Raw genomic sequence first — 21571 nt, 5'->3', positions numbered from 1 at the left:
AGTTATATTGTTTTACTCTAATTTGAAGGCGTTTTTTAAATTTTATTTTTACCAGATTTCCTATAGACAATATCACACAAACATGTTGGCCAAAAATGGCATTTTTTTCCCCAACAGAATAAAACTCTCCAGAACATATCATCCGATTTTCTTGGTGCGGCGTGGCCATTCCAAACAGATGTCACATTTTGCCAGTGTCATTTTTGGGAAGTCTTGTCACATTGCTAAATGTATAGTGTGGTTTAAATGTGCCCTTGTGTGTGTTTTGCAATGGATTGAGTTCATAACATAACCTTTTGATTTTTTTACTTGGCTTTTTGATGCTTTGCTTTTTGCCTTTTGTTTTGTATACCTTTTGGCATTGTGTGTGTGTGTTTGTGCAATTTGCATGTTCTGTGCTGTTGGTTTTTCACTGTGTAGGACATGATGGAGCTTCTTGTGCAGAGCCAGCAGCTAGAGGAAGAGCTGAGAAAGCTTGGGGATAACGCACAGGGATGCAGCCTAGCACGATTAAGAATAAGTGGCACAAGGCACACAGGAAGTGTAGATGTGTGTATGATGAGTATAAATGTGAAAGAGTTCCCTAGCGTGTTTGCCTGATTCTCTAATAAGCAATGCAAATTTTGGCAAAATGCTTTTTTAAAATTTATTTTTTATTTGTTTTATTTTTTGTGTTTTTCAGTGTGTTGTCTCATTTTCCTTTTTTCATACATTGGACGTGTTCTATCCAACTAGGAGGTTGAACAGCTTCGTCTGGAGCGGATGCAGATTGATGAACAGTTGCGTCAGCTCACGCAGGGCCACCGACCAGGAGACAAGGAGAGAGGAGAGCGTGGGGAGCGAGGAGGAGGGGGATACAACATGGATGGCAGTGCCAATGCTTCGTCTTCATCGTCACATGTTGGGCGTTCCTACAACTGTCGAGGTCGCGGGCGCAGAGGCCACGGTTACAGTACCGGATATGGTATGCTCACTTGAGTTGGTTTTCTCTCTCTCTGGGTAATTCACTGTAATCAGTACAGGGTATACTCCACCTCCCACCGTAAATCAGCTTGTATAGAGTCCAGGGACCTCATTTATCTAAGAGTGCATAGAACAAGTTCTAAATTTCTTTGTACGACTGAAATTTGGAATGTGTGCACGCACCAAAAAATTGTGTTCGTCAAATGTGCGGGCAACTGTTGCACGCACACCAATAAGCAATGTGTGTTTATGAAGCCCACCTGCTCTTAATTGCCAAGCTTGTGCACGTCTAGCCTCATATGCATTGAGAAACGCCTCCAATCGACCATATTTGGTAGCAAAACTCCCTTTCTTAATGCGGGGCTTGACTTCCCTCTACAAAATGAGAATGAATTAAAAACAGGAATATCTCCATGAGACTGACATCAAACTTGTCAGAGAAGTCGAAATGTAACCCATCTGTAATTTACCGTAATTTCTCATGTACAATGTAATTTTGCCCCCCCCCCCCAAAAAAATACACGGGGTCGGGCCAATAATTGCTCGTCGGGGACCTGGCAGTCTCACTTACTTGCATGGCGGTGCTCCCGAGGCCGGGCCCCCCGGGCTGGATGACTCCTTGGTGTTGGGGCTTACCTCTTATGGCCCGGGGCTGTTCCTTGGGTCCCTTGTCCGGGCGCCTCAGAGGGGCCGGCGGACTGCCCTGGGTCCCTCGGTGTGGGACGTATCCCGTCCGCCGGGTTGCTCTCGGGTGGAACCCTGCGCCTGATCCCGCCCCTCGATTGATTTGGTAGGGTCCTCAGCCGCCGTGGTGTGGCCACAGTAATTACAGGACACTTCTGTCAGTCTTTGTGCATGTAAAACGGTATCAATTCACTTACATGAAGAGAAGAAGAAGAATCACCTTTTATTGTCATGAACATGCATGCATGTACACGAAATTTGTTCTCTGCATTTAACCCATCACAGTGAACACATACACATGTTAGTGGAACACACTGGAGCAGGGGGCAGCTTAAGCGCCCGGGGAGCATTTTGGGGTATCAGTGTCTTGCTCAAGGACACCACAGCCGTGAGTCCGAGGGATGTTGGCGGATGGTCCAGTCAGGGTCTTGAACCTAGGTCCCCCACGGTGGCAGACGACGATCTTAACCATTGGGCCACGGCTGCCCTTGTATCCGCAGGCACACACCCCTTACTGCAACAAATAACTCATGAATATGCAAATCGTTTGTGTATCCCCTCATTTATACTCTCGTCCTGTACACTTTTATAATTTACATAATTAATGCCACCACTCTTCAGTTGTACGGGTTCACGACCCTGGTCCTGCATGCTTCTTCTCCTGTCCTTGTCCTGTTCTAGCTTGTCCTGTCCTTCCCTCACAGGGTGTAGCACTACAGCCCCATGCAACACTCATTAACGTTTCATTGTTGTAGATAATGATTTACTTCCCTCATCCTGTTCATAATTAGTGGTTTGTCTTTGTTACTTTCTCCCTTTTAGAAACTTTGTTCTGTTCCACTGATCAAGTCTGATTCTCAATAAACCTCAATTATAATACCACAGCGGAGGCTTAAAAACTCCACTGTGACACAGTAAAACTGTTTCGGCATAAAAGGGATACAGATTTTCCATTCTGCTTGACCTATCAGCCGAACAGGAAAACAAAAAACAAAAACAAAAACTTTTTATCAGTCTCGCAATCTGAAGGTCGCTGCATTTTATGAAATTTTGAGTTCTAGATGACAGAGGCTTACTTAAACTCAGAACACACACAAAATACAACCAAGAGTGGAATTTTAATGACATCTACATGGGATCAAGAGGGAAACATGCAAAGGGGTCTAACTTAAAAAAGAAAATAACACTAATGGCAAAAAGAAGGAAAATAGGCATACTAAAAGGGAAATAGAACGTGTGTTGGACAAAAGTGGAAAACGTGTAAGTGTTTAACACGTCCATTCCAGATGCGAAAGAGCGAGGACAAAGTTGAGATTTTGTCCGACGGTAGTAATTTCCCTGAAATTATTAGGCACTAATATTGTACAGGCTGGCAAAAGTTTGCCATGTCTACTCACGACTGTAGGCTCAAGCTGGTGGTGGGTGGTCTCTCTGGGGGCGCGTCTCAGGGAGCACGAAGGCAGATTTGGTTGAAGAAGGGAAATGTAGAAAAATAAAGCAAAACAAAACAGGCGGAAGACGAAAATGGTTGTTCGTCACGCCTTGTTGTTCTCTTCCTGCCTTTTTTGTGCCTCGCTGGCAATTTCAGAGCAATCACGCTTGACTAGAAGCATACCTGGTACCTGAGAAGCAGCTGCCCTGATCGCCTAGCGGTGGCCCACGGATAGACTGGGAAGCCGAGTCTGTTCTTATCCCGGCATTCGTGGGCAAGAGGGATTGACGACCTGGAGAAGACCACACCTTTGACTTTAGTTTTGGCAAATCAACTGCTTATGGTTCAAATCAGAGTTCATGCTGCTTGGAGTCAAATCAAGACAATTGTCAAACCCTCGCACTTGCTCTTGTATAGTTGACACACTGACACAGACATCAACGCATACATCTGGAAAATTTCTGCAGAGTTCTTGAAATATCAAAACAGACATTTATCCCTGGTTAAACATTAAATGAGAGTCACCCCCGGTTTGACTTTGCAGTTCCTCTCGACGCCTGCGAGTGTCGTCTTGTCCCAGCAATTGTTCCTATTCCCAGACCGGTGGGTGAAACATCTGGCCTTTGATGCTTGGGAGTTCAGACTTCGAGGGTAGATGTTAATTAGTTTAGGGTCCACAAGGAGTCTCCTTGGGGGCAGTCTCACAGCAGGGCCGCTTGGAAGAATGCAGTTTATCATGCCGTGGGGAGTCACTGGGTAACCTCAGTTTGCGGGGAGCATGTCCGCTACAATTCTAAATACCACTTATCCTGTTCAGGGTCGCGGGATCCTGGAACCTATCCCAGCTGACTTCGGGCGAAAGGCGGACTACACCCTGAACTGGTCGTCAGTCAGTCACAGGGCACATATAGACACTGGCAACCATTTGCACTCACATACACACTGTCACTGAGCAGGAACTGAACCTGCGCTGCCTGCACCGAAGTCAGGCGAATACACCACCACCCCATCAGTGACTGTCTGAATTTCCATATTTTAAAAATTATATCAAGAATATTACCGCGGGATAGTTATTGCAGTATATTATTTAATTTCATTTATTTGGATCGCCATCAGCTTTGGCTATCGTCGTTATTCTTCCTGGAGTCCACATCAATCATTGCCATCTTTACATTGCAATACCAAATAAAATAACAGTCACAAACACTGTGAAAATAGGATAGAAAAACAATGCATTGTGTTCAATTTTACAACATAATTATTACTCTATAATGTTACTAAATTATGGCTTCGATATCTGTTATTTTAATGCATTTATTGCATCAGCCTTGTAATGCCGGACACATTTGCAGCCAAATGTCTTGTCTTACATGCTCTATTTCCTGTATCCACCATTGGTGCTGAAATGATGCAAATTTCTCCATTGTGGGACGAATAAAGGTTATAGTATAAAGGTTTGTTATATTAATGTACTTAAATTATAGGTTCATTTAATCAAGTGACATAGCAGAGGTGACGTACTAATTTGGTTTCTGGTCCCTGTACGGCTGCCTAGCATTGTATATAACAGTATTTTCTTCTGTAAGCACATACTAATTTGCCTGATATTTTGCTCTTCGCTGTTGGCTAATCTCCGCTATAACACGGTTCCAGTTAGACCAATGTGACAAGTGTATTTTGTTTTGCGATGTCATGTTATAGCATAGGGATTAGCATGGTCTTCCTGTCTTTCTCTTGTTTTGTCCTCCGCATGTACTTCGTTGTTACGATACTTAGTGTAGTTTATTTGCTGTCATGGAGGTGATGATTAGTAACTTATGGTGCGCTGACAACAGACGCGAGGCTCACTCTCTCCTGTAGCTTGGCATTATATTTAGCCGCGTTAGCTGTAGCTCTAAGGTAGCTGGGGCGGCTGCCTCAAAATACCCTGCAACAAGCATTCCCCATACTCAAAACAGCGGAAAGCAGTGCGGTTGGGCGACAATAGAGATGCTCCGTTTGGGCTAGTAGCCACTAACATGACGACGGAAAAGCCAAGCCGATCCGTAATTTCATCGTGACATGCAATTTTTAAGTATTACCGTAAAAAGCTGTTCATCTTTGTTTTTAATGTATGTTACCAGTAATTTGTTCAATAACGTTATTTAACTTTTATGATTAGTTCATTTTTATGGTTGATTGATGGCACTATTATTACTATTATTATTTACCATTATCAAACCTTGAGTGTAGGGTGTGTGTGTAATTAAAGTGACCTTCCAGTCAATTCAACTGGATATTCATCAGTGGCTCTATAGGGCATTGCTTTGTAATAGTACCTAAATGTTTCTTTACTCTGAAGTGTCCAAACTCGGGTGAGCCATCTTGTTGTAGGCTATATTTGAAGGCAGCCTTGTTACCTGATAGTGTATGTTTTAAAAGCTTGCTTCAATCTGCATTTCCTTTGGTGCGCCTTTAACAGTTGAAACAGACTTTTGAACAGATGAACAAGGTGACCAATTCAACAATTGTACAATTTTGTTTTCCTGTAATTTCTGGTGAATGTATGAGGGACCATGGTTCAAATTAACTCACAGAGCTACAATACAGTGCAAAGCATATTTTCTTCCTGATTAATGTCATTTGCATATTACTCCCTACCAAATAAATTAAATTAAACTTGATGATTCTGCCAGGCACCAACTCTGAGCACTCCAATGCCTCTGAGACTGATTCGGAGCGTCGAGATGAAGTCAGTGACTGGTCTCAGGCTGGTGAGGCGCAAATGAGGTGAGTACAAAGTGCTCTTCCACTATTGTTTTTGAAGGTGAGATTTTCCCCATGGTATTCAGTCGAGCTTCTGATTTTATTAATCATTCTGTTTGTATTTCATTTGGATTAATGGATACATACATGGCTGACCAACTTGCAGGGAGAGGGAAAGAGGTCTGCGTCCACAGAGAGATAGTCGCAGGCGGCCGGGACCTGGCAGAGGACGAGGAGGACGAGGAAGAGGAGGATACAATAACAGCTCCAGTAAATACGCTTTGACATTTGGTTAAAAGTAACAAGAATTCTAGTTTGAAAGCAATGACTTTGTAGCAGGGCCTCGGGGTGACACTACGGAGACAAACACTGAGACAGACCAGACGGCTGATACAGATGCGAGTGAGTCCAACTTGCTTGCCACCCGCCAGCGAAGATCACGACGACGTAGGACAGATGAGGACACCACAATGATGGATGGCATGAGCGAGTCGGACAATGCCTCAATGAGTGAAAATGGAATAGGTATGAAAGGCAAAACACATGGAATGATCACTTGGTCTTCACATGCTGTTAATTTTTATTTTTTTTAGGGGTGGGACTCTATTAAGAAATCTAATTAGAGGATTTGTAATGTTGATTAATCACATTTTTAATCATATAAAAATATTCATCCTAAAAAGCAACATGGTTTAATATAAAGGGATTTTATTGGACGACTAAATCAAATCATTAACATAGACAGGAATACTGTTAATGCTGGAAAAATGCATTTAATTGCATTTCAATGTTATACCGCTAACCGCAAAGATTGCCTGCTTAATATCTATCCATCTTTTTTTTTTTTTTCTTTCAAGTAACCCTAGTCCCAACCCTGTTCATAGCATAGAGATATAAAGGTATGAACAAAGTTAAAAAGCCAAGACTCTAAAGAGGATTGCATAGGAAAAAAAACTGTCATTCAAATAAAGTGCAATAATTGCAGTAGTAATGATTTGTCCACGTTCTGTTTGGGCCTATGATTTTAAATAGGTAAATTGGTTTGTTTGGCTCGTTGCATTATCTTGCGATAATGTGTAATTAAAAAGTCCCACCCTTTATTTTTGTAGACATTTGTATTCTGTACAATCAATTGAAAAAGCAAGTGCTTAGCCTACTGCATCGTTTGTAATGAACCAGCACAGACCAAGACAAATCCATAGCCTGAATACCATGTTTAGCCCCAAATCCCTCTCGCCAACCTTAGATGATGCTGAAGCTCAACCTCAGCGTCGTAACCGTAGTCGACGACGTCGCATTCGCCTGCCTGAAGAGAGGCAGCCAGGTAACTGGTGACTGCTCGTAGCAATGCTCACATTGCCTTTGCTCAGTTAGTCATGAGTTCTGTTTATTGTGTGACATGTCAACATATAAACCAATAACGAAAACACATTTGTGCTATAGATAGTGATGATAATAATTTGCTGTGTACTGATAAATTATTGAATGTGACTATTTTTTTTTTTACTTCTCAGCATTCTCCTCATCATTTTCTTTTGCTTTAAAATCAATACCATAGCAGTACAAGTAGACCTTCACTAATGTTGCAATGGGTTGTCTGGCTGCCATTTACTCTGACAGACGTGGTGTGTTTCAAGCGCATGTGCTTGTTATTGCCTTCAGGCTGCATGGGTAAAAATGTAAGAATCCTTCAGACAGTATTTTTGTGTGAAGTGAAGATTGTTTTATCCAAATGTATGAAGTACAGCCACTCTGGCATCTTGACATTTTGGAGAAAATCCTTATTTAAAGGTTTAATTTGCAAAACAAATTGATTACTTGATTATAACTTATTTAAGTTTCCTCACCCATTTTAAACTCTTAAATAAACATTCTTGTAAAATTGGCTGGTTGATAGAGTTGTCCATTACGTTAGGAAAATTACTGAAATAAGGTTCCCTTTCAAGCATGTTGCTTTCACAGCCAGCAGATGTCAAAAGAAATGCAATAACACTCCCTCCTTACTAGACAGTGATGGGCTTGTCTCCTCTGCTCTTCGCACAGTGACAGTGGCCGACTTCATGTCCAGGGCTGACTCTCAGAGCAGACAGATGTCAACCAAGGACGCCGAGATTAACAAGGATGAGGTATATACGCTTAAATGTTCTTCTCAGGGTTGTCACTGGGTCATGAAACCTCTTAGCCAATGTAGCTTAACAGTATAAAAATCTCGTGTGTGTGTAGTTGGCCACAACATCACGTGCGTTTATGTGGCTGAGCAGGTCCTTGTCACTGGGAACTAATCTGAGGGACCAATTAAACCTACGTAGTCATCAATCAGGAGCAGGGCGGATGGATTTGGGAAAATACTGTTCATTGCGAGTTTTTTTTGTTTTGTTTTGTTTGTTTGTTTCTTTTAAACAAATATTGCGATTGCGATTTAGCATGCGATTTTTTTTCTGGAGGAAGTTTATCTTCCGCATTATTTGCTGAACAGAAAATATTCTATAGTATGACGAGCACGATATTGGATATAGACAACAAATAAACAAGTCTTTCTTGTAGGCCAGGCCTAAATGTTAATGATGAATTGATATGAAGAACAAATCTTTATTTTACTATTGAATTGTAAAAAGAAAAACCTTCCATCACAGTTGATATTGACTTATTGATTTAACTTCATGCATGTAAAAATGTAAGACTGTATAATGATGCTCGTCAGTAGCAGTAGCACTGCTGTCAGTGTCAGCCGAGTATAGCGATAACAACCAAAGTGGGATTAGCGGCTCGTGCATTGATGAAGAAGGCAGCTAGCTAGCTGCGAGAACTAATGTGAATTGCAGGACACATTGACTATTGACACTTCAAACATGCGCAGGAATATGTCATTACTAGGCTTTACACGATCAGGATTTTTGGGGCCAATCACTGATCAGAGATTTAAAAAAAATGATAACTGATCACAAAATGGTGCAATGTGTCTATTGAAATTACTTGTTCATTTACTGTATATAGTTGTGTACTGTATACTGAGTATCTTCGATAGTATTCTCTAGTCAGGTCATGTATTTAATCAGTCAGGGCAAACCAACATTACAACATAACAGAAATAATGGGTGCTAACTTACTGTAATTAAATTCAACACAGCGAAACTTTACAGCATGATTGGACAGTACGCTGGCATGCTTACGTACAACCGTTAGGTAGCCTAGCAAGCTAGTGCTGGCACTAACGTTTTGTTGCCTGCTTGCCAGCCGTATCGTATTGAAAGTACCGTGTTTTCACGACCATAAGGCGCAGTCTCAGTTACGGGGTCTATTTCTGTATTTAACACATACATAAGGCGCACCGTATTATTGGGCGCAGGCATGGTAAAACATACACTAGCTTAAAACATACAGTAGCATGCATGAACGCTAAAACAATGTTTTTAAAAAGGCACCGGGAGCAAAACTGAGTTCGGTTGTACTTTATTGAAGTATTTAACAATGTACTCACGTTATTTTCTTTATCAATCCTCATCCACAAATCCATCGAAGTCCTCATCTTCTGTATCCGAAATGAACAGCTGGGCAAGTTCTCCATCAAACACGCAGAGTTCCCTCTCGTACTCGTCGGAGTCAGTCTCGTTGCCGTGCGGCTCCTCAGAAATGATGCCGGCTTTTACGAAAGCTCGAACAACAGTGCAAGCAGACACGTTAGCCCGAGCATCCATAATCCATTCAGACATTGTGGCGTAGCTCGCCCGGCGCTGCCTCCTAGTCTTAGTAAAGCTGTGTTCGCCATCTGTCATCCATCGCTCCCATGCCGCTCACAACTTCACTTTGAACGCCCTGTTTACACCGATTGGAGTTCCTTCGTCAAGCCTCCAGGAATGATGGCAAACTCAGAGTTATTGCACTCAGTCAAATGGTGCTTCTCCCGGCTGTTCTTTGCTCATTAATCCATTGCTCGAGTTGGTCTTCCAACTCGGGCCACCTCGCTTTGTTTCCGCGGAAACTCAGCTTCGTCTTCTTGACTTGGCGAAGCTCGTTTTCCTGCTTCTTCCACTTGCGAACCATGGATTCGTTGATCTTGAATTCTCTCGTGGCTGCTCGATTCCCATGTTCCTCCGCGTAACTGATAGCTTGCAGTTTAAACTGTGATTCGTAAGCGTCTCTCATTGTAGGTGCCATTTTCGGGGGTCCTTAGCCAAACCGATGTTTTTTTGCACAATGCACATATCGGCGCTATATACCTACTGGGGGCGTGACTTTAGCGTCCTCTTTCACACGCACCCTTCCCCCTTTAACGGCTGCATGTTGTCCTCACCCACGTCCGCTTTTCCTCTGTATAAGCAGCGTGTCGGCAGAAAATGCTCCCAGTCAGTCAAGCGAAGCGCTCATCACACAACATTTATAGATTTTGGAACTCGGTGCACACATAAGGCGCGCTGCATTATAAGGCGCCCCGTCCATTTTGGAGAAAATGTAAGACTTTTAAGTGCGGCTTATGATCGTGAAAATACGGTATGTGAACATACCAAGCAATCCTTTAATGAATTTCCTCTCCCGAGCACCGGTGACCACCAGCATACGTTTTTCCTCATTTTGTTCTTATAATACACGGGGCGCGAGCCATTGTTGTCGTTGCCATAGTAACGAGTGTATCTGGTCGCGTTTAAGTTGACAAGATAAGCCCCGTGATTGTGAAAGACTGGATGCGGTGGTATCGGAATACAAGATTTTATTGCAGTAGTCTGACATAGTGCAATTGCGAAAGACCAAATTTGTCTTGCAGTCTGATCCACGCATTACGTGCGGTCTGTCCCACACCGCCTAAGTTATTATTTTTTTTAATAACTTGGCGGCCAGATATTTACAGTACTATGTGAAAACACACATGACAAGGCTAAAAATAAACTGGCTTTTGGATTCAAATATACTGTACACGATGGAGACACGGAGTAAATGTCTTTGGTGGAGTCATTGATCGGATCGGCGAATTATGACAGTCGGTCAGCCGATCAGATCGCTGTAAAGTCTAGTCGTTACATAATAAATATGCTGGTTTCAATTAGGTGCCAAGCGTCATCGGGTCTTGTCTTCCCCATTGCCCCGCTCCCCGCAGCTAGGAAAGCCCGTAAGCCCTGACTGCTTATAGCCATCAGCGGCTGGACAGCGCATTGAAGGATTTTATCAAGCGAGGGAAAAACTATACCATACACACCCTTCACACACAGCAAAATGACCGCGCTCACTTCACCTTTATCAGGAAGGGCTTTTGAGTTTTGACGCAGGCGGTTTTGATTTGTCAACGTGGGTGATAATTCACTTTGCCACATTCTGTTTCAGTTAGCCATTGACGAGGTGACAAATGGGCACCGCAAACCCTGTCTTTATTTGTGAACAAATTGTTTCCAAAGCTGGTACTGAGGTTTGACCATTAATGGTTTGATTTCACTGTAACATTTTTGTCATGTAATGTTTTTTCAGAGTCAGGTGGATGCTGGAGAAGAACACAGCCCAGAGGCTCCCTCTGCAGCCACCAATGGTTCTGACAACAGTGCTGCAGACAGTGAGAGCAACAGTGCCACCCATGACCCCGGGTCCTCCACTGAGGGAGCCACTAAAGTCTGTAACGAAGGGGAGCCTGACCCTAAACCTGTTGTCAATGGCCTCTCATAGACCCCAAAACATGGTTTCAAATATTTCCGCTTATCTGGCTTTGTTTGAAATCTCACAATTTTGTGTGAATCTGTTTTTAATGCAGCAAGAACTTTAATTTTTTTTTTTTTTTTTTTTTTTTTTTTTTACTTTAAAATTTGAAACAGTGCACATTTTAGTAGTCTGTATTTACACCACTCCTTTACACTCTTGTCCTACTATCCATGCAGTTAGTCTTTTTACAGTAGTTCTTCCTGTATAAGCTGGCCAAAGATAGTCTAACACACACTATGTAAATGTTCATTTTCAGTTGAGGGATTGACTGTGAATGCAGTATTTGGAAAAGGTAGTCAGGGATTCCACTCAAACCCATACTGTGGTATTAATGCAGCTGTTCTTTTTGGTGACATCTTAGCAGGGGTTTTGTAAATGTCTGCCTTTGCCAGGTGAACTTCCAAAACATTTTCTGGATATTTTGTGCATCTGAAGTAGTTTGTACTTCCAATTGTTGTGCATGAGCAATACCACAGTGCAGGCAGATTTATTGGAAGCTCTGTGTACTTGACATTGACGTGATCAGCTGTCGTGCCTTGAGAATAGTTTGAACATGTTGCCTGAACCGCACAATACCCAAAATCCTTTCACTTGTTTGGTGGTTGTTTGCTCCGTTTCGGTTGGACCAGATGAGCTGTTTTTCTGAAATGCTCTCTTCCAACTGTGAACTGACAACACCAACCACTGAAGACCCTGAAAAGATGTTAGGATGCATATCTTTTAAAGTCAGGTGTGACTGTTCTTAATGTTTATCCTTTCTATATTTGTTGAGTTTGGCATAGCTGCTTTCTCTTTTTCAATATGCAACCACTTTGTTCATGAGGAAATGTTACAGCATACAGTGGGGCAAAAAAGTATTTAGTCAGCCAACAATTGTGTTCTCACACTTAGATGAGAGGCCTGTAATTTTCATCATAGGTATACCTCACCTATGAGAGACAAAATGAGGGGGAAAAAACCCAGAATAACATTTTTAAAGAATTTATTAGCAAATTATGGTGGAAAATAAGTATTTGGTCAATAACAAAAGATCATCTCAGTTCAATATTTTGTTAAATACCCTTTGTTGGGAATGTCACAGGTCAAACGTTTTCTGTAAGTCTTCAAGGTTTTCACACACTGTTGCTGGTATTTTGGCCCATTCCTCCACGCAGAGCTCCTCGAGAGCAGTGATGTTATGAGGCTGTCACTGGGCAACACAGCCTATCAAACTCCCTCCAAAGATTTTCTATGGGGTTGAGATCTGGAGACTGGCTAGGCCACTGCGGGACCTTGAAGTGCTTCTCACGAAGCCACTCCTTCGTTGCCCGGGCAGTGTGTTTGGATCATGGTCATGCTGAAAGACCCAGCCACGTGTCCTCTTCAATGTCCTTGCTGATGGAAGGAGGTTTTCACTCAAAATCTCACGATACATGTCCCCATTCATTCTTTCCTTTACACGGATCAGTTGTCCTGGTCCCTTTGCAGAAAAACAGACCCAAAGCATGAGGTTTCCACCCCCATGCTTCACAGTAGGTATGGTGTTCTTTGGATGCAACTCAGCATTCTTTCTTCTCCAAACACCCAAAAATTATATTTTGGTTTCATCTGACCATATGACATTCTGCCAATCCTCTTCTGTATGTCCAAATGCTCTCTCGTAAACTTCAGACGGGCCTGGACATGTACTGGCTTAAGCAGGACACGTCTGGCACTGCAGGATTTAAGTCCCTGGTGGCGTAGTGTGTTACTGATGGTAGCCTTTATTACTTTGGTCCCAGCTCTCTGCAGGTCATTCACTAGGTCCCACCGTGTGGTTCTGGGATTTTTGCTCACCGTTCTTGTGATCATTTTGACCCCACGGGGTGAGATCTTGCATGGATCCCCAGATCAAGGAAGATTATCAGTGGTCTTGTATGTCTTCTATTTTCTAATAATTGCTCCCATAGTTGATTTAGTCACACCAAGCTGCTTACCTATGGCAGATTCAGTCTTCCCAGCCTGGTACAGGTCTACAATTTTGTTTCTGGTGTCCTTGGACAGCTCTTTGGTCTTGGCCATAGTGGCGTGTGACTGTTTGAGGTTGTGGACAGTTGTCTTTTATACTGAAGAACAACATTCAAACAGGTGCCATCAATACAGGTAATGAGTGGAGGACAGAGGAGCCTCTTAAAGAAGTTACAGGTCTGTGAGAGCCAGAAATCATGTTCGTTTATAGGTGACCAAATACTTATTTTCCACCATAATTTGCTCATAAATTCTTTAAAAATCAGTGAATCCCCCCCCCCCCCCCCCCCCCCCCCTCATTTGTCTCTCATAGGTGAGGTATACCTATGCTGAAAATTACAGGCCTCTCATCTATTTAAGTGTGAGAACTTGCACAATTGGTGGCTGACTAAATACTTTTGTGCCCCACTGTATTTGGAAAAGAACCAGGAGTCATTTCCTTTGCACTGAAACGTATTTTTCTGTTAAGAGTTAATTGCAGTTGGAAACTGCCTTGTGTGCTCAACAGAGATGTAGCCATTTTTGTTTCCTCAGCTGGAAACTGATTGAGTGTTTCCCTAAAAGAAAGCTTATTTATTTTAAAAGTGTACAGTATTTAAAAAAAAATAAAAAATTGAAAAAAAATTTGACACTAAACATACATGAGGACACAAATGGCAAATTTTGACTACTGAGAGTTGTGACAACGCATGTTTTTCTGTTGAACTGACAACGGTAGTATTGTTTTTTTTTCTAAAGGATCATTCTGGTTGGTTGATGTGCAATATGTTTTGTATGCTGGTAGTTCTTAAATAAATTTGATCTTTCATATTAGATCTAAAACCCAACTGTTTGCTCTCATCTTCAAAAGAAAAACATTTGTGACATTGAGAACATTGTGATACTCAACCTAAAACCCACAAAACACAAAGGTTCAATTTACAATTTATACAATGTGATTTATTTGCAAACAAAATTATTTCTCATGTGTAACAAGATTAGTAAATTTGCTTGGGCCAGTCTTGTCACTTCTTTGCCTGGCCTTCAATTAGATCTTTAGCCTCATTAATCTTTGCTGCTAGGTAGGGAGAGCCACCTGTAAGAACACAAGAATATTTGTGAATTGTGCCCTGGATGCATTCTCCATAAATCAAGTTAACCTTTCCACTTACCTCTGTCTGGGTGGTTTAGTATCATCAGTTTTCTGTGGGCCTCTCTGATCTTATTCCAACTGGCAGTTGGACTGAAAGATAATAGAATCAATCATGAAGCGATCTTGGTTACACCCACAACTCTCCCAAAACAAACATGCAAAACAAGACTAAATACTACCAAAAACTTAACATACCTTACACCTAAAACCAATGCAGCTTCTCTCTGAGTCATCTTTGGTTCAAAACCACCTCGATAGTAACCCCCTCCGAAGGCCTACAGAATAAAGCATGAATTCAGTCAACTGGAGCCAACATCTTTGTGAACTTTGGAAGTAAACAAATACCGTAAATTCTCGTATAATGCGCCCCCCTCCAAAAAAATTGTCAAAAGTCAATAGTGCGCATTATACATAGGTGTAGGGGCAAATGGAAAAACATTTTATAAATGTATGCCGCCATCTAGTGGTTATGAAAAAGCTGTACACTTTCATTCCAAAATGCCACCGCCACCTAGTGGTTATAAAAAAGGTGTTGCCTTCACTTTAATTCCAATATGACGGGTACGTATGACTGCATATATGGACAGTTATGCTCATAAGTTTACATACCGTGGCAGATTTTGTGAATTTTTTTTTTTTAATATGAATGAACAACAACCATCAATTTCTTTGGTTATGTTTTGTTTAGTGATTATGATTTTCTGGAATGCTTGACTTGAATTTGAATCCCATTAAAAAAACACCTGGTCCATGTTTTCTTTGAAGAATTGTACCTATCTTACAAATTCTGCCTGGGTAATCAAACATGAGCACAACTGTGTCTTTTCTAATTTAATAACTAAAGTAGGACTGTGAATTTCAAAATAAGAGCAAGTAAATTTAAAAAAAAAAAAAAAAAAAAAAAAGTTCAAATGAAATGCTTAACTTCAGAATAATTCTTTTAAAAAACTAAGAAAATACAAATACTTTGTTTTGATCATATGGGTAGAAGCAAAATCATGCATTGTAAAAATGCACTACACATCGAAGGGTTTTCCAGAATTTTGAGGTCAACTTTGGGGATGCGCATTATACACAAGAAATTACGGTACTTCATTCCTGCTCAGGAAAAAAAGAACTGCAATGACTGAATCTTGACTTGTTTAGGTTTATTATGTGCAGTGCTGTGAAAAAATATTGGTCCCCTTCTCAAATTATATTTTTTCAGTTTCCCCACAAATGTTTAAGATCATCAAACATGTAAATATCAGACCGATATAACCCAAGTAAACTTAAAATTCTGTTTTTAAATGCTGATTTCATTGATTAAGGAGGAAAAAAAAACTTAAGTTACCTGGCCCTGTGTGAGAAAGTAATGGCCATCCTCAGCAACAACAACTGAAATCAAGCGTTTTATAGAACTGGCAATGAGTCTTTCACATCTCAGTGGAGATATTTTGGCCCACTCTTCCTTGCAGAATTGTTTGAAGTCAGCAAATATGGAGGGGTTTCGAGCATGAACGGCCTTTATAAGGTCATGCCACTGCATTTCAATTGGATTCAAGTCCGGACTTTGACTAGTCCAGTCCAAAACCTTCATTTTTTTTTTTAAGCCATTCAGAACTGACTTGTTGGTGTGTTTTGGATGGTTATCAGACTGCAGAACCCAAGTGCGCTTCATTCAGCTTGAAGTCACAAACTGATGGCTGAACATTCTCCTTCAGGATTTAATGTTATAGAGTAGAATTCATGGTTCCGTCAATCACACCAAGTTGTCCAGGTCCTGAAGGAGAAAAGTAGACCGACGCCATCACACTACCACCGCCATGTTTGACTGTTGGTATGATGTTCTTTTTCTGAAATGCTGTGCTACATTTACGCCAGATGTACGAGACACACACCTTCCATCTCGTCAGTCCATATAATAGCCTCTCAAAAGTCTTGAGAATCATTCAGATGTTTTTATTGCAAAAGTAAGACGAGCCTTTATGTTCTTTCTCGAACTTCAGTACGTTTTAGTTTAGTTCTTTTTTGCCATGGATGCCATTTGTGCCCAGTCTCTTCCTTATTGTTGCGTCATTGTTAACTGAGGCAAGGGAGGCCTGCAGTTCTTTAGAAGTTGTCCTGAGTTCCTTTGCGCCCTCCTGGATGAGTCATTGCTGTTCTCTTGGGGTAATCTTTATTGGCCGGCCACGCCTGGGAAGGTTCTCCACTGTTACACGTTTTCTCCTTGTGAGGATAATGGGTGTGGTTGGCTGGAATCCTAAAGCTTTCAAAATGGCTTTTGTGACACTTTCCTGACTGATAGATGTCAATTACTTTATTTCTCGACTATTCTGGAATTTCTTTGGAGCGTGTCATTTTGTTGCAGCTTTTTTTAGATCTTTTGTCCGTCTTGAATTTGTCAGGACAGATTCTGTTTAAGTGATTTCTTGATTGAAGAGGTCTGGAGGTAATAGGCTAGTGTGTGATCAGTGAAAATTAACCAAAAATTTGATTAGCCACAATTAATTCATGATTTAACAAGGGGAGTAATTACTTTGTCACACGGGGCCAGGTAAGTTTAAAACATGACTACTGATCCCACTCTTTCAGGAAATATACACAAAATGCTTAATAGAAAAAGATGAGCAGAGAGCAAGTCAAAATATACAAATCACAGATTATATATGTTAAGTACTGATCTATGGGGACGCCCTTACTCCATGTGTTTCGGTAGTAAATGTCGTGATGACGTCACCACGCTCGAGAGGTGGAACCGGAGCATGTCGTGTTGAGATGTGTCGGCACATGTGGTTCTGAAGATAAGTATGAGCTGTGGGAAACTAGATTCCTAGGCCACTTGCACATTCGTCAACTAAAAGGGACAATTCTGAATGATCCCGAAAGAGGCGCCAACGCAGGTCAGCTTGCTCAAGATGGGGCTAAAAATGCTGATTGTTGTGCTGACTTAATAAGACTGTTGGATGATAAGAGCCTATCGCTAATCAGACACGAGGCAGCTTATGACAGCTTATTAACAAAGCGGCAGGCCCGGACCACGTGTCCCCATCCTGCCTCAAAGTCTGCGCGGACCAGCTCGCGCCAGTCTTCACTCAGATCTTCAACAGATCACTAGAAATGTGCGAAGTTCCATCCTGTTTCAAACGCTCCACCATCATCCCAGTCCCCAAGAAACCTGCAATCTCGGGTCTGAATGACTACAGGCCTGTCGCTTTGACATCTGTGGTCATGAAGTCCTTTGAACGTCTTGTGCTGGACCACCTCAAGAGTGTCACAGGTCCCCTGCTGGACCCCCTGCAGTTTGCCTACCAAGCGAACAGATCTGCGGATGATGCAGTCAACATGGGACTGCACTTCATCCTAGAACACCTCGACAGTGCAGGGACCTACGCGAGGATCCTGTTCGTGGACTTCAGCTCAGCGTTCAACACCATCATCCCTGAACTCCTTTCATCCAAGCTTCTCCAGCTCAGCGTCTCACCTGCCATCTGCCAGTGGATTTACAGGCTTTCTGACGGGCAGGACACAGCAGGTCAGGCTGGGGGAGGCCACCTCATCCACACGCAGCATCAGCACTGGGGCGCCCCAAGGTTGTGTCCTCTCTCCGCTGCTCTTCTCTCTCTACACGAACGACTGCACCTCAGCGAACCCGACTGTCAAACTCCTGAAGTTTGCAGATGACACCACTGTCATCGGCCTCATCAAGGACGGTGACGAGTCTGCATATCGACAGGAAGCGGAGCGGCTGGAGCTGTGGTGCGGCCGACACAACCTGGAGCTGAACACGCTCAAGACTGTAGAGATGATCGTGGACTTCAGGAGGCATCCTTCGCCACAGCTGCCCCTCACGTTGTCCAGCTGCCTTGTGTCAACCGTCGAGACCTTCAAGTTCCTGGGAATTACAATCTCCCAGGACCTGAAGTGGGCGACCAACATCAACTCCGTCCTCAAAAAGGCCCAGCAGAGGATGTACTTCCTGCGGCTTCTGAGAAAGCATGGCCTGCCACCGGAGCTGCTGAGACAGTTCTACACAGCGGTCATCGAATCAGTCCTGTGTTCTTCCATCACAGTCTGGTTTGGTGCTGCTACAAAAAAGGACAAACTCCGACTGCAACGGACAATCAAAACTGCTGAAAGGATTGTCGGTACCCCCCTACCCACCCTTGAGGACTTGCACGGTGCCAGAACTAAGACAAGGGCGTGCAAAATCCTCTCGGACCCTCCCCACCCCGGTCACCAGCTCTTCCAGCTCCTTCCCTCAGGTAGGCGCTACCGATCAATGCAAACTAGAACTAGTAGACATTCCAACAGCTTCTTCCCTCTTGCAATCAACTTCTTAAACAGCTAACTTACAATTCCATTACAACAAGCTGGCAATTTTTTGACTTGAGTTCGTTGTCACATTTCTGTATTATGTATTACTCGTGCGCTCACTGTAGTTGTCTCGCCGTGCTGCACTATTTGCATATAGTGGCCACTCATGCCAGAGTAGCATCTGCTCCATTTGCACACTGATTGAGGAGTATCTGTAACATTTGCACAACCATTGTCCCAGATTATCGCAGTACTCGTCACTTTAAACCGCATACACTCCTTGAAGTCTCAGTGCCCTTTGCACAATGGTCATTGCATCGGACTATTGCAATATTAGCCATTCGAACTGAGGACTCTGCATCTTTTTGCACAATTGTTGTTTGTTGTTGTTTTTTGTCAATGTCTTTATGTCTCCAAAGTGTTCTGTAAATTGACTGTCTGTTGTACTAGAGCGGCTCCAACTACCGGAGACAAATTCCTTGTGTGTTTTGGACATACTTGGCAAATAAAGATGATTCTGATTCTGATGACAGCAGGAAAGCCCTGCAAATTCTGAGAGAACATTATTCAGGAAAAAAAAAAGCAAGCCAAGAATAATAAATCTGTACACATCATTGACCAAACTAAGCATGACAGTTAATGAAACTGTGACTGACTATATGATAAGAACGGAGAACCTCATTACTGCTTTGAGAGATGCGGGTGAGACCATGACTGATGGACTGACCGTAGCCATGATGTTAAACGGCTTACCAGATTCCTTCAAACTATTACGTTCCCAGACTTCAAGAGAAGGCTACGGATTTACGAAGAAGCGGAGAAGATGAAACCCGCAGAGCATTCAGATAACGTAATGAAAACCTGTGTGAAGACAGGCCGAGGTTTCAACAAGAAGTTTGTGGGAGTCTGTGACGTATGTCGTATAAGCCGCTAGGCTTAAGTCGAGAAAATGTGTTCAGAATTTGTTTGGTTCCTAAATGCATAGACTACAGGATGTATTTGCCTATGGGGAACCTTGTTGTTTTGTTTTCAGCTAACTCACTGAGCTTAGTGCGAGTGGGGGTGTTAAGTACGAATCTAAGGGTGCGCCCTTACTCCATGTGTTACGGTAAGTAAATGTCATGTTGACGTTCCGTATGCGACGTGATGACGTCGCCATGCTCATGCTGAAATTGGAGTCATCAATGTGTTCAGATGTGTATGAGTGAGCAATTACAGTCATGCAATAGTAATCCGACCTACCAAGTGGTCTTTTATTATACATGGATGCCTTGGACAGGTCACAATAAAAGGACAAGACATTTCAGAATGTTTGCAAACAACAGGCAGAGCTACATGTTAACATCATGTGTATTGGCACGGCGGTAATGGTCTTATCCCTAAAATGCTCTACTTGAAGCTCTATGCCAATGCCTGATTAAGTGTTTCTTTAATTATCGACTGCATAATGCAATAATTGTGCTCAGCCGCACGCTGATGCCTTCACCTGCCGTGGACAGACTATTTTGGGAAGATGAAGTATTCTCAAATCAAGTGAAACACATTTTGAAAGAAATAAGCTCATATAAGTTCTTACATTCTTTGGGAAGATCTGAAGGGCCTGTTTCACTTGGGGCTCCATCTGCTTCATGGCCCGCATGGCATAGCGACCTGGGTGATGGAGCGGAGAAGAGCATGCCAGGGTAGGGAACGCAAGGACAAAGACACCAAGAGTTCCAGTACTTGCCTGCAAATCCAGCTGCGGCCAAAACTAGCCCCGCTGCCACCATGGAGCCGGCCTGAGGAGACACCGGCAGCAGGTAAGAGTCACGACAAACGAGCTACGCCATGTCCATACGCGTGAACGGATTCTTAAGACGGAATGTCAGTCAACAACAAAAAAAAAAAAAAAAAGACAATTGACACACAAACGTTATTGTTCGCGTCGGATCGCTTAAAAGACGAGCTAATGCTAGCCTAGCCATCACGTCTTGACATTTTGTGAAGTTAAGAGAAAGTTTCTTTTCGTGCCATAACGTAATACAAACGTATACTTGCCATATCACTTATGTTTCGTTAAGAACAGATGAGGATAATAACTTTTGACCTCATGTTTACTGACGTCCGTGTGTTTATGTCGGAAATGGTGACAAATTGTCGTAAAAACCCAACAATGTCCAGGTCCGTCTGCGTTAATAGGATTCCCACGTAGTTTCCAGGCAGGACACGCCCTGCTCCAATATTATTGGCTCCAGTACACGCACCGCTGCACTATGATTGGGTGGTATATCCCTGTAGAACACGCCCTACTGCTTCCAGACTGGGAAAAATGTGAGTGTGGCGGCGTTAACATGTTTCCCACGAACCCTAACCCACATTAATCCTCACCTTAACCCGTCCAAAACCGCCTTACCCTAAGCATAACAAACGTCTTTGTTTTTATTTCGTACAAATGTGATACATGTTTGGGACAGTCATCTCGTTTCATTTGCGTAGCCTGCCCTTCCCGCGACGCAGGAACCAATCTTTTTGAAGTGACGTGCCTACTTGGCGGCCATGTTTGGGAGGTCGACGGGGCAACGCGTGGACACTGAAATTAAATTGTAACTTGCTCATTTCTCAACCAATTTTTATGAGGGCTACTGTTTTGTCAACGCCAAAGCGTATTCTACCAA

General features: G+C 42.6%; 2 protein-coding genes across 2 annotated transcripts in view; one reads left to right on the top strand and one right to left on the bottom strand.

Annotated features, from left to right (window-relative positions):
- Positions 1-13777, top strand: part of fxr1 (FMR1 autosomal homolog 1) — a 29725-nt gene extending 15948 nt beyond the window's left edge. Inside the window, 6 exon segments of the mRNA XM_061778983.1 lie at positions 736-964; positions 5755-5848; positions 5991-6349; positions 7071-7148; positions 7868-7950; positions 11279-13777. Of these exon segments, the coding sequence (XP_061634967.1) occupies positions 736-964; positions 5755-5848; positions 5991-6349; positions 7071-7148; positions 7868-7950; positions 11279-11470 (1035 nt within the window). The 3' untranslated portion in view covers positions 11471-13777.
- A 629-nt stretch (positions 13778-14406) lies between these two features.
- Positions 14407-21104, bottom strand: dnajc19 (DnaJ (Hsp40) homolog, subfamily C, member 19). The gene is made up of 6 exons (XM_061778984.1): positions 20955-21104; positions 20644-20695; positions 20494-20567; positions 14817-14896; positions 14641-14711; positions 14407-14564 (listed from the first exon to the last, which is right to left on the bottom strand). The coding sequence occupies exons 1-6, from the start codon at positions 20955-20957 to the stop codon at positions 14494-14496; spliced, it is 351 nt and encodes a 116-aa protein (XP_061634968.1). The 5' UTR covers positions 20958-21104; the 3' UTR covers positions 14407-14493.
- Between the last annotated feature and the right edge of the window lie 467 nt (positions 21105-21571).

Source organism: Phyllopteryx taeniolatus, chromosome 7 (assembly GCF_024500385.1).
Source record: "Phyllopteryx taeniolatus isolate TA_2022b chromosome 7, UOR_Ptae_1.2, whole genome shotgun sequence".
Classification (NCBI taxonomy): domain Eukaryota; kingdom Metazoa; phylum Chordata; class Actinopteri; order Syngnathiformes; family Syngnathidae; genus Phyllopteryx; species Phyllopteryx taeniolatus.
This window is presented reverse-complemented; position numbering and strand designations above follow the sequence as displayed.